Below are 12,259 nucleotides of genomic sequence, written 5' to 3'. Positions count from 1 at the left end.
AATTTCACAGAAAACTTTTCTATATGTATTACTGTAAGTCTAAATTTATGCTGAATAGGTCTAGTAAATGCATGTATTCACCAATCACCTCAAGCAAACAAATGCACACGGCTGGGGCGTGGCTTAGCATATGTCAGAACATCGGCCTGCAGGTGTTAAAACTGCTGCAGAAAGTCTGGACAGATGACAAGAGAACCAATTATCACGTGTGCTGCAGTGTAATCATGTGTTAATCATTCGAGGAACACTGTTTACTAGCGGTGACTGTTGGATTTATATATGTAAACTATAGTTGTAGATATGTAATATTTATTTATGTCAGCAAAATTACTAGTTTTTTCCAACATATGGCCTATTCACTAAAATTTGTTAAAAATAACTGTGAGTTAATAACAAAAAAACCCTATTGATTTAATTATAATCAAATCTTGGTTAATCACATTTTAAAATTAACAGGATGTTAATTTTCTTAGGACATATGGACCAGAAATTTTGCCCGTTAAATTCAAAGTCCATTAAATCAAAGTCCAAAATTGAGGGTTTACTGTACTCTTGGCTCATGCTGCAGGCTTTCCTAAAATTCTCAAAGGTCCACAAACCCCAAACAAGCAGCATCTGGCCTCGGAATGCCCCATATCTTTTGCTAAACGGCCCCCCAGGCCCAGCAGTAGTGGCAGCAAGCCTTGGTTCACAGCTTAGCCACTCCTGGGAACTCCAAGCCCAACAAAAGTAGCAGCCATCTGCAGACTGCTTTATAGCTCAGGCTGGGTAGCCCAGGACAGAGCACAGGTGGTGGCTGACCCTAGCCTGCAAATCCCAAGAGGACTCAGAGTCAGTATACCTGGTAGACAGCTTCAGGCCACTCCATAGCACCACCCAACCACCTTCACGAGTAACACGGTCAAGAGGCAGACTCATCGGGCACCAGCATTCTGCTGAAGCGAGTCCTGCTCTATGGGGGAAGCCTCTGCAGAGCAGCTTCTCCAAAATAGTCATGGCTGATCTTCATCGCCAATTGGCCTAGGGGTCAATCTCTCCCACTAAGGTGGCAACAGCCATAAAGGCTCAACTACAAGAGGAGGGCGCATATAACCCACAGGGGCGGGGGGGGGGGGGGGGGGGGAGGCTGCACCTGTAGGGCCCAGCTTGGGTGGGAGGGAAGGCTACACCACTGGGCCCCACCTACTACGTAAAGGCCACTCTACCAAGACTGGGAAGCATAGCAGCTCATCCTAATACATAGGAACAGAGAGACAGCCAATATAAAAAGATAAGAAGCATGTCTAGGATGAAAGATTAGAGCAAAGCTCCAGGAAAAAACTAAACAAAATGGAAACAAGCAATCTACCAGATGCAGAGTTCGAAACACTGGTTATACGGATGCTCAATGAACTTAGGAGAAGAGTAAATAAACCTGGTGAGAATTTTAACAAAGAGACAGAAAACATAAAAATGGAAATAGAAAACATAGAAAGAACCAGTAAGAAATGAAGAACACAATAACTGAAAAGAAGACTACATTACAGGAAATCAGCAGTGGAGTAGAGGAAGCAAAGGATCAAATTAGAGATTTGGAAGATAAAAAAACAGAAAACACCCAATCAGAACTCCAAAAGAAAAAAGAATTTAAAAAAATGAGGATGTGTATGGAGCCCTTAGGACAGCTTCAAACATACCAACATTCGTATGGGGTACCAGAAAAAGAAGAGAAAGAGCAAGGAATTGAAAACCTATGCGAAAAAATAATGATGGAAAACTCCTCTAACCTGGAGAAGGAAATAGACACACAAGTACAGGCAGCGCAGAGTCCCAAACAAGATGAACACAAAGAGGCCCACACCAAGAAACATCATCATTAAAATGCCAAAGGTTAAAGACAAAGAGAGGATCTTAAAAGTAGCAAGAGAAAGGCAGTTAATTACCTACAAGGGAGTTCCCATAAGACTGTCAGCTATTTCTCAGCAGAAATTGTGCAGGCCAGAAGGGACAGGCACAAAATATTCAAAGTGATAAAATGCAAGGACCTACAACCAAGATTACCCAAGCAAGGCTATCATTTAGAATAGAAAGACAAAGAGCTTCCTAGACAAGAAAAATAAAGGAGTTTGTCACCACCAAACCAGTACTGTGTTAAAGGGTCTTCTTTAAAGAGAAAAAAGATTAAAATATGAATAATAAAATGGCAATAAATACATATCTATCAATGATTACTTCAAATGCAAATGATTTAAACGCTTCAATCAAAAGTCATATGGTGGCTGAAGGGATAACAAAACAAGACCCAAACATATACTGTCTACCAGAGACTCACTTCAGATTGAAAGACACTCTGAAAGTAAAGGGATAGGAACAGGTAGGTATTTCATGAAAATGGAAACAAAACAAAACACTTGGGTAGCAATACTTATTACAGACAAAACAGACTTTAAAAAAAAGGCTATATAACAAGAGACAAGGAAGAACCCATCAATTCCACTCCTGGATATCTATCCAAAGAAACCCAAAACACTAATTCAAAAAGATAGATGCATCCACATGTTCACTGCAGCATTATTTACAATAACCAAGATAAGGAAGCAACCTAAGTATCCATCAATAGATGAATGGATAAAGACAAAGTGGTGCATATATACAATGAAATATAACTCAGCTATAAAAAAATAATAAAATTTTGCCATCTGCAACAACTCAGATGGACCTAGAGGCTATTGTGCTGAGCAAAATAAGTCAGACAGAGAAAGACAAATGTCATATGATTTCACTTATATGTGGAACCTAAAAAAAATAATAATAAATGAGCAAGCAGAACAGAAACAGGCTCATAGATACAGAGAACATTTAGAAGGTTGCTAGAAGGGAGGGGTACAGAGGGCATAGGTGGAAAAGGTGAAGGGATTAAGAAGCACAAATTGGAAGTTACAGAATAGTCACTAGGATGTAAAGTACAGTATAGGGAATACAGTCAATAATATTATAGTAACTATTTATGATGTCAGATGGGTACTAGATTTAGTGGGGTGATCACTTTATAAGTTATATAGATGTCTAATCACTGGGTTGTATACCTGAAACTAATAATATTGTATGTCAACTGCAATTGAAAAATAAAAAATTATTTTAAAAAAATGTCAAAGCCATGAAAGATAAAGATTGAAGAACTATTTGGGTTAAAAGAGATTAAAGAGAAATGACAACTAAATTCAATGTGTGATCCTGGACCAGAAACAATTCTTTTCTTTTACTATATAAAACATTAGTGGGATAATTGATGAAATGAGTGTGTATACTGAATTGTATCTATCTTCATATAGGAAATACATGATAAAGTATTTAAAAGTTAAAAGCATCAGATCTGCAATTTACTCTCAAACAATTTGGGAAAAGACAAGAATACTATTTGTATGCAGAGAGGGAATGATAAAGCAAATGTAATAAATATTAACATTTGGGAAATTTGAGTAAGATATACAGGAATTCTTTGTACTATTTTTATAACTTTTCTCTATATATGAAATTATTTAAAAATAAATATAAACAGACCCACAATAAGTGAAAACAAATGAAGTCAGTTAAGAGAAACTATTTTCCCTAACAACGCTAGAGTCATCTTTATACTACATTCTACTCATTAGATCATGAAATTTTAGAACTGGAAGAAAAATGTATTCTCTCTCACCAAAACTTCTCAATTTACAGATGAAGGCAATGAAGTTAAATGCCTTGTTCAAGATCACAGCTAGTTCAAGGCAGAGCCCAGACTACTATCTTGCTCTGACTCAGCTCTTTCAACTAAGACAAGCTATCTCTTGCTATCTTTATACTGTTGTCTACTCCCTAAACATATGATACCAAAATATTTAACTCTATCTTCTCATATATTCTAAAAAGCTCGTGTGACAAACCACTCTCAGGCAATCTAAATTTCATTTTAAAAAGGCGTTCAGGTATCAATGTCCCTAACAATCTTTAATAACTAATATTGATAAGTATGTTGAGTTCAGAATTTATGCCAGATACTGTTAGCATATGCTAAAAATACAAAATTAACACATTCTACTGTAAGGTGGCACGGTTAGGTCCATGATGATAGAGACCAAGTTTGTATTATTCATCATTATAACCCCACCTCTTAGGATAATGCCTAGCATACAATAATATTCAGATAAATGGCTGCTGCTGAATAAAAGACAAGGCACAGTACAGGAAAGAAACTGTGTTTGCAAATAACCATAATATCCACAGTGTTAACAAAGTGCTATGAGACAACAGACTAGGAAGTTATTTTTGCTTGGTGAGATTTACAAAGGCTTCAGAAATTTAATGACATCAAGTTAAGCTTTGAAAGACAAATAAGATTTCAAAAGACATAGAAGCACTGGAGTGGGTAAGGGGCATTAAATAAAACAGCCTGAAGGCAAGAAAATATTTGGCATTTCTATTGAATTTTTAAACATAGGCTTACCGATTGTTGCTGCAAGTTCTGGATCAAAAGTATCATCTGTGAACCTCAAGAGCAGGCTAAAAGAGATGTTAAAAAAACAGATTAAAATTTTGACTTTTCTTTCTAATCATTTGATAAGTGTGTTCATGGTTCTTATATTTTGTCACGAATAGATGCACATAAGAATAGCTGATGTAGATCTGCTCCCAAAATATTGCCTCATTGCAGGTATAAACAGATAAATTAAATTATGGGAAAGGCAATTAAAGAATCCCAAGAACAAAGTAGTTCATACTTGAAAACATACTCCCCATGCTTCCCTACACAATTCCCTAAGTGTGAAAAGGTTTGTTTGTTTATTTTAGCCTTGTGGTATGTCCTTCTGAGAAAATGATATAGCAACATGTCATGCTTTAACTGACATGGACAAAAGGGAGAAAAATAAGTCTCTCAGAATATAACAAATTAATTTTTTTTTTAAATCTGATGTGTCATCCACTCTGAACTTAAGTAAAAACAAAAAGGTGTGAATGTCTAGCATTTTATAACACATACTTGACTACTACCTAAGTGGGATAAAAGGATATACTACTAAAAAGTGAGGGCAGACAGGTCACATAATGTCTAGAGTATGTATGTATACAGTGCAGGGTGTGTGAAATCAAGTAGGCAATAGGGAGCTAAAGAGAGGAATGGCAAGAACTGCTTTACATTTTGAAAAGTTATGCCAGCAAAAAAAATGTAGAAAAATCAACAGGAGACAACTGCAATCGTTATGGTAAGAGATTAATAAAGGATTAAACCAAGGAAATGGTCAAGAAACTAAAACGGAAGGGGTGAAATGAAAGCAAAACATACCAGAGTTGAAGAATATTTTAAGATTTTACATCTCCTAGGATTATTTTATTTAATATGAGGCCAAAAGGTCAGTCATTAGAAGCTCTTCAAAAATAAAACCTAAGCTTTTGTTAGAGCCCTAGATTAATACAATTAATCAATCTTCCCTCATGTTACCTCCTTAAGACAAGATTGTTCTATTGACCTGCTTGCATTAATAAAGTCAAGGCAATAGATATCAGATGTCTGAGTTGTACAAAAATATTTTTATAGCCTGCAATTACTGATGTTAAAGATTTTTTTTTTTGTCCACAGAGTACAATGCAAAACACAGTGGCCTCCTGAGAATTTCCAAACCAGTATCACTGATTGTATTTGAAGGATTAACTGTCCCTTTTTGATTCTGCATTCTTGTGTTTACCAAAAAAAGCAGTACCACAAAAGCAAAGTAAAACATTAGAGTCAAACTGTAGATTTTTCTAGTTAACACTGAAATACCACTTGACTATAACTATTTTTACTTACTTTCAACATGAGTTAGGTGAAAGCATTAATTAAGAATCTTAAAATACTTACAAAAATTTTCTTCTCTCTGCAACATTTTACTTTAATAAAAGTGAAAATGTCACTAAAATTTTCAGTCATCCATAATTTAAGATTGAAAAGATATGCATCTATACCTGGTCACCACAGAAAATATCATTACAAAAACAAAGGTTAACATAACCTCATAGAGCAGCAGTAGAAGTAATAATAACTAAATAATAATAAAATAATAACAATGGTATTGGCTATTATTTAGTGATCACAGACAATGTGCCAGACACTGAGCCAGGGGTTTTTCTTACATAATTGCTAATCCTTACAATAACCCTTGTCGTCAATGATACTTTATCAGAAAAGGCAGGGAATCAGTATGGTGTAAAGCATCAAATTTTAATACAGACTCTTCATATAAATCAGCAGATCTTAGCCAGGGATACACTGGTAGCTCAAAATGCATCCAAAATTATATGCGTGCATTCTTCTAGGCAGAGAGTCCATCTCTCTATTAGGTTTTTAAAGGAACCTACAACCTGAAAATGATTAAGAACCAATGCTCTAAGGGATGTATGTTTAAGCTTTCATATTTTCAAAGACAAAGGAGCAAAATACTCTCCACGCGGAGCTAAAGATGGAAAGAGTAACTACCACCATTCCACTAAGAGGAGATCAAATTTATAATAAACAGTGTGACTGTAACTAACCTGCATTTCTTAACTTACAAGTGAAATTAGCCAAAAAAGAATGGGGATACAAGGGTCATAAGAGGGACAACAACTTAGATAATACAAGAGATAATTTAGATAATTTTAGGGAAAATATCTTCTAGTTTCTGAAATACTTTGCAACTTCTTTATTTCACCCTAGCTAGCTACAGAATCAAAGAATCTTATACATTTAACATTAAATACGGTTTGGGAGATTTCTATTCCAACCTCATTTTTCAAGTGAAGAAATGAAAGCCTAGAGTATTCAAGTATCATACACAAGGTTACAAGTGGCAGCTCTAGTTTAATAATCCTGATCTGGCTGCTAACATACATGTTCATTACACTCCAAGAGTCTGAAATAAACTAGAAAAATAACCCACTAATTTGAATTAGCTAAGATATTTTTGTTGATAAACCTGAAGAACACAAGACTTGTGGAGAACCTAAAAACATCATGATGCCAGAGTAATAAATCCTGAGCAACTGAAAAAAGTGATATAAGAGATATGTCATCTGTTGGAGTCAGGTTTTTACATTTTATTTCCAGAACTTTTATTAATGTTTATTAAATTTATATACTATTATATAAATTTCTCTGTACATTTTAATTACTTATCCCATACCTTACTGTATATAAGTGCTTGATCATAGCAAAAAAAGTTTTGCTAATCATAGCATTTTTCAAAAATGTAATCTCCAACCTAGGTTGGCAAGGAAAATCATAATACAGTTCAGTACTGTGGCGTGAAAAACAAATTACACATAGTTCCCTTTGCATGGTTTAAAGTCAAGCATTCTTTAAAAAATTATTTCATATCTTTTCAAAGTTCTAATAATAAAAGAAAATTCTTATACAAATAACACTACTATCTTGCTATAGTTATTGAACTGAGTGGAAAAGATGTGAAAAGTAAAGTCAAGATATTAATACATAGACAAAACAAAACAAAACAAAATACACACACACATCACACCACACCATACCACGCCCACTGTTGTTTTAGCAGGACCAGTTTCTGTTTAGAAAAATCACAATACCTTGTTCCCACTCCCCCCCCAAAAATATATCCTTTGTTGTGCAATGATTTCTCAACAACACAAATGATATCTTACTTCCACCATCTCTAAAGAAACAGAAATGTACTATAGGTTAGAACAAGCCTTTAAGATTGTACTAACTCACCTTAAAAAACATAGGCTCCTATTTTAGTACAGTAATTTATCCTTATCCAAAAAAGGTAAGTGTTGTTTTCCATATTACATTACATATACAATAATGTATATCTAGCTAGAAAAATAAGCAAGCTTTCTCCCTAAATGCAATCCTTCCTTGAAAGAAATAGTTAAAAGTGTTCAAATTTTGCAGGGAGCAGTTGAAAACTCACCACAAAGCACTGAGAAATATTTTGGAGCGGATTAGATCCTAGTAAGTTTGTATGAGAGATGGGAACTAAGGAAGCCAATAATTACATTTAACAGATTTTACTCTAGAGGAAGTATAACAATTATGTAAACACTGTACCCCCAGTTAACCTTCCAGAAAATTTTAACATAGCTTAACTAGTCATCCATCCAACACATTTAGAAGAGCCAACCAACCATGTATTGGAATGAACCACATGAAATGACATTCTTCCATTACTGACTTCAAAATCAGCAATTTCAGAGGTCTTAACTTAAATAAGGGTCATATCTCAAGAAAAAAAGAGAAAGGCCACAAGGCTATGGAATTCCTATTAAGACAATGTTCAATATATTAACTAACTTTTTAACCCTCAAACATAATCGATGGTAAGCATAAAAATTATTATTTTCGGCCATCTAAGTAACACACACAAGCACACACACCGCACTATTTGGTTAGCCCATAGTGCTTCACTAATTTATTCCTTCTTATGTACAAATCCCTTATTCCAATATACACAGAGTACATTAAATAAGGAAAACTATGAAAATGTTTTTTCATATTTTAAAAATATATAAAATTTCAGAATGTACTACAGAATAAGAGATCAAACTTAGGTATTTAAAAAAGACCTTATGAAGTAACTTGAAAGAAGTTTATCAGGAGATATAGCTAACATGTGAAATTGCTTACAGCTTCTGGTGACTATTGTTTAAAGATCTAGGCACCCTAGAATATAACCCACTCATAATCAGATGGCAAGGATAACTTCACCCACAGAACTTTGTTCTAAGACCTGACTGAAATCACTATCTTCTTGTAACACCCACCCAGCTCCACGTCTTATACTCAACTCTAACAACTGTCAATGTTATTTCCCCCAAGAAAGTGTCAAGAAAGAAAATGCACAACACTAAATTGTTCGTCTACCTCTATGATGTGGCAGAATGAGAAGTAACAATTACCCTTTATTTTCAAAGGTGGCCCACCGCTTAAGCTCTATCATCTTAGACCAAAGGGATTTATTCAAGTAGTCAAAAGACCAATGAGCTCTTTCACAGCTGGCTCATTAAAAAAAAAAAAAAAAAAACATAAAAGAGGCGGCAACGGGGTGTTACCAAAATAGGCCACAAATGTGACCTAAGGTGTCACGAAACTTCCTGCGAAGAACAATACGTATTTCGACAAAGCCCAACAGAACTCCCAAAAGAGTCGAGTTACAAAGCTTAACTCGAGGGGTGACAGGCAGCCTGAACTCGAGGGGCCTAGACAGGGCGTTGCGCTCGGCCGGGCTCGGGCCTAAACTCGGCCGGACTTGGGCCTAAACCCGCCCGCCACGCCCTGTGCTCCGTGGCAGCTAACCGGCGGCCGGCTGGAGGACTTCGGGATTGTTTTCTTCTTGGTAGGACAGGAGGGAAAGCGAGCCTGAGAACTCGGGCCTGGCAGAGGCCCTGAACCAGGCTAGCGCGGGGCGCAGGGGGCGCAGGACCGTGAGCGTCCGAGAGGCCCTGCAGGGCGCGAGCGGAGCCTGCGCCAGCCCGGCCCGCGCCCGGCCGCCGCTGGTTACCGGTCCCGTCGCGGCCACCGAGGGAGAAAGGGCCCCGCCGCCCGAGCCACGGCCCGCAGGGCCGCCTTACCTAGACTTGCCCACGCCACTCTCGCCGATGATGAGGATCTTCAGGGTGGTCAGCACGTCCTCGTCCATCCTGACGCTCGTCGGCTCCGAGCCCCGCCGCCCCTGTGTGGCTCTCAACCCTTCACCAGGGAGAGCTCCCGGTGCACCCGCACTGCTCCGCGGCTGCCACCTTCTTTTCACAGCGGGGAATTAGATTACCCAAGCACTATTTCCTCCTTCAGGTAGTTCTGCGTCTGCGCAAACCTAAAAGCCCAGGCGACTCTCGCGCAAGCGCAGATGAGGGGGAGCCGCGCACGGTTTCACCTACTGCGCAGGCTCTTCCTCCTGCCCAACCATAACCTAACGGCTTCCCCGCGCACTGGAGACGGCGCCGAGCTGGGGGAGTGCAACGCGCTGTGTAAAAGTTCAGCAGCTGCTCTTAACGGTTGCATTGCGGTAAGCTTTGTAGTTGAAGGCAGATTATTTTAAATTTAGGGCCCAATTCCACCGTGTAACCGCTTTGTATTACCTAGCCTTCTGAGCCTGTTTCCTGTCTGACAGTCAACGCAATCATATTTCTTAGAATAATACCGGCTTGTGAGAATCGTTATGAAGATTAAGTAAATTAATTTGTGAAAGCACTTTGTAAACCCTCGTGCTCTTTAATAGGTGTGAATGGGTATTATTCACTTCGTGGCATATCCAACATTAGATTGAAGAGTACCCTTTCTACCTCAGTTCACCTTGAAAGGGAGATGTGTATTCCAGGTACATCAGGTGCCTAAAACTTCAGGTGGTTACACTTCAAAGCAGCTGTTACTCTCCGTAAGAGCTGCTACACCATAACTGCAGGAATTGTATGTCTCTTGAATGCTTTGTCTCCTCCACTAAGTTGTAAATCTTAGTAAAGTTACCAAACTTCATACATAATACCTAGCAAAATGTCTGGTAACATGACAGACACTAAATAAAAATTAGTTCTTGGGTTTTATCTTCTTATACGGGCAGCTACTGCCAAATACAATAGATATTTGATTAAAGAATACATATTAATAAAGATCAGGATAAATTAAGGAATTAATTTTTAAATGCCTGGAGGAGCTCTTTCACCAGAAGCCCGGAAGGCTCCTTCACCTCCTTCAGGTCTTCGCTCAAACATTGTCTTCTCAAGGAGGACTTCCCTGCCCACACTACTGAAATTTACAAATCCCCTATGCATTATTTTTCTGCATGGCACTTACCATCCTCTGATATAGTAGATAGTTTACTACTTTATTTATTCATTGTTTTATCTTCCCCAAAGAGAAGGAAAGCTTCATGAAAGCAAAGATTTTTGTCTGTTTGGTTTGTTTTAGCCTCTGTGTCTAGAGTAGTTCCTGGCATATAATATGTGCTGAATAAATTTGTCGAAGGAATTAAGTGAACAAATGTTCTAGAGTCCATTCCTAACTTTGGAAGATGATGTAAAACAGACAACCTCAACGTCTCATAAAATAGTTCTTGAAAACTCAGTCAAGTCTATCCAGGCTATAACATCAGGAGCTATTTGTGAGGTTCATGGTATTGTTATGCTCTTCCACTCTAGGGCAGTAATTCTAAAAGTGTAGTCCCTAGGTCCCTAGAGCTCCGTTTCAGGAGACCCCCATGATCAAACTATTTTCATAATTATTCAAGATGTTATTTACTAAACTCTTGTTCTCTGATGTTACAGTGGAATTTTTCACAAATCATGACAGCAAAACAGATTGAAGGCAGAACCAGTTATGAGAATTCAGCTATTTTCTATTAAGCTGGCTATTAAAGAGATTTGCAAAAATGTAAAATAATACCACTCTTCTCACAAATTATTTTGTTTTAAAATAATTATTTTCATAAACACATAAATCAACTAATAATAGGTTTATTTTTAAAATAGATTAATACATATATTAAAATTTTTCTTAGTTTTAATTTCTGAATAAATATTAATAGTATAGCCACATAATCAGCTCTTTAAAGTCCTCAATAATTTATAAGAGTATACAATAATAATACCAGAAAGTTTGAGAACTGTTGTATGGTACTATTCACAACAAGATTAAAAAGTTAAAACTAAAAATTTAAAAACCAGGCCTGGATTTATTGATGCTGCACGGAATGTGATGGACCTACTTTGGCAACACTGTATTCTCATAGGTTTTTCTCCTACTTCTTGGCCACTTCTCAGTTTTTTGTGAGATCCTCTTGCTCATCTTTTTGTTGTTGTTGTTTTTAATCCACACCCAAGGATTTGGGGTTTTTTTTATTGATTTTTAGAGAGAGGGAAAGGGGGGGAGAGAGAGAGGTGAAAGAGGAACATCCATTGGTTGCCTCTCATAAGAGCCCCGACCAGGGATTGAACCCTCAACCTCGGTATATGCCCTGCCTGAGAATCGAACCCACAACCTTTTTGATGTTCAGGATGACGCTTCAACCGGTTAAGCCACCAGGCCAGGGCCTTCTTGCTCATCTTGTAAACATTTTGTTCTTTGGTTTTAGTTTGGTTCTATTTTCTTACTCTGCACACATGTTGTCTTTTTGGACTTATGTGATTTCCTCATCCCACATAATTTGAGGAGTCCCAAAGTTACATTTCTGGTGGAGATTTCTCTCCTGAGGTTTCAGGCCAACATACACAGCTTCCAAACATCTCCACATGGGTATGCCTAGGTGGAGAATGCCAAGTGAAA

The 12,259-nt window shown here is 37.4% G+C and overlaps 1 protein-coding gene across 2 annotated transcripts in view; it reads right to left on the bottom strand.

The window, feature by feature from the left end:
* The window catches only part of RAB18 (RAB18, member RAS oncogene family), a 37,848-nt gene extending 28,135 nt beyond the window's left edge, over positions 1 to 9,713 (bottom strand). The window contains exons 1-2 of one of the 2 annotated variants that reach the window (XM_016211757.2): positions 9,574 to 9,713; positions 4,463 to 4,518 (exon numbers count right to left, since the gene is read on the bottom strand). In XM_016211757.2, coding sequence (XP_016067243.2) covers positions 4,463 to 4,518; positions 9,574 to 9,641 — 124 coding nt within the window. In that variant the 5' untranslated portion in view covers positions 9,642 to 9,713. The remainder of the gene's footprint in view (positions 1 to 4,462; positions 4,519 to 9,573) is intronic. The other variant, XM_016211756.2, reaches the window with a different exon arrangement.
* Between the last annotated feature and the right edge of the window lie 2,546 nt (positions 9,714 to 12,259).

This window comes from Miniopterus natalensis, chromosome 1 (genome assembly GCF_054644295.1).
Source record: "Miniopterus natalensis isolate mMinNat1 chromosome 1, mMinNat1.hap1, whole genome shotgun sequence".
In the NCBI taxonomy this organism is placed as follows: domain Eukaryota; kingdom Metazoa; phylum Chordata; class Mammalia; order Chiroptera; family Miniopteridae; genus Miniopterus; species Miniopterus natalensis.
The sequence above is the reverse complement of the archived record's forward strand: the minus strand, read 5'-3'. Positions and strand labels throughout refer to the sequence as shown.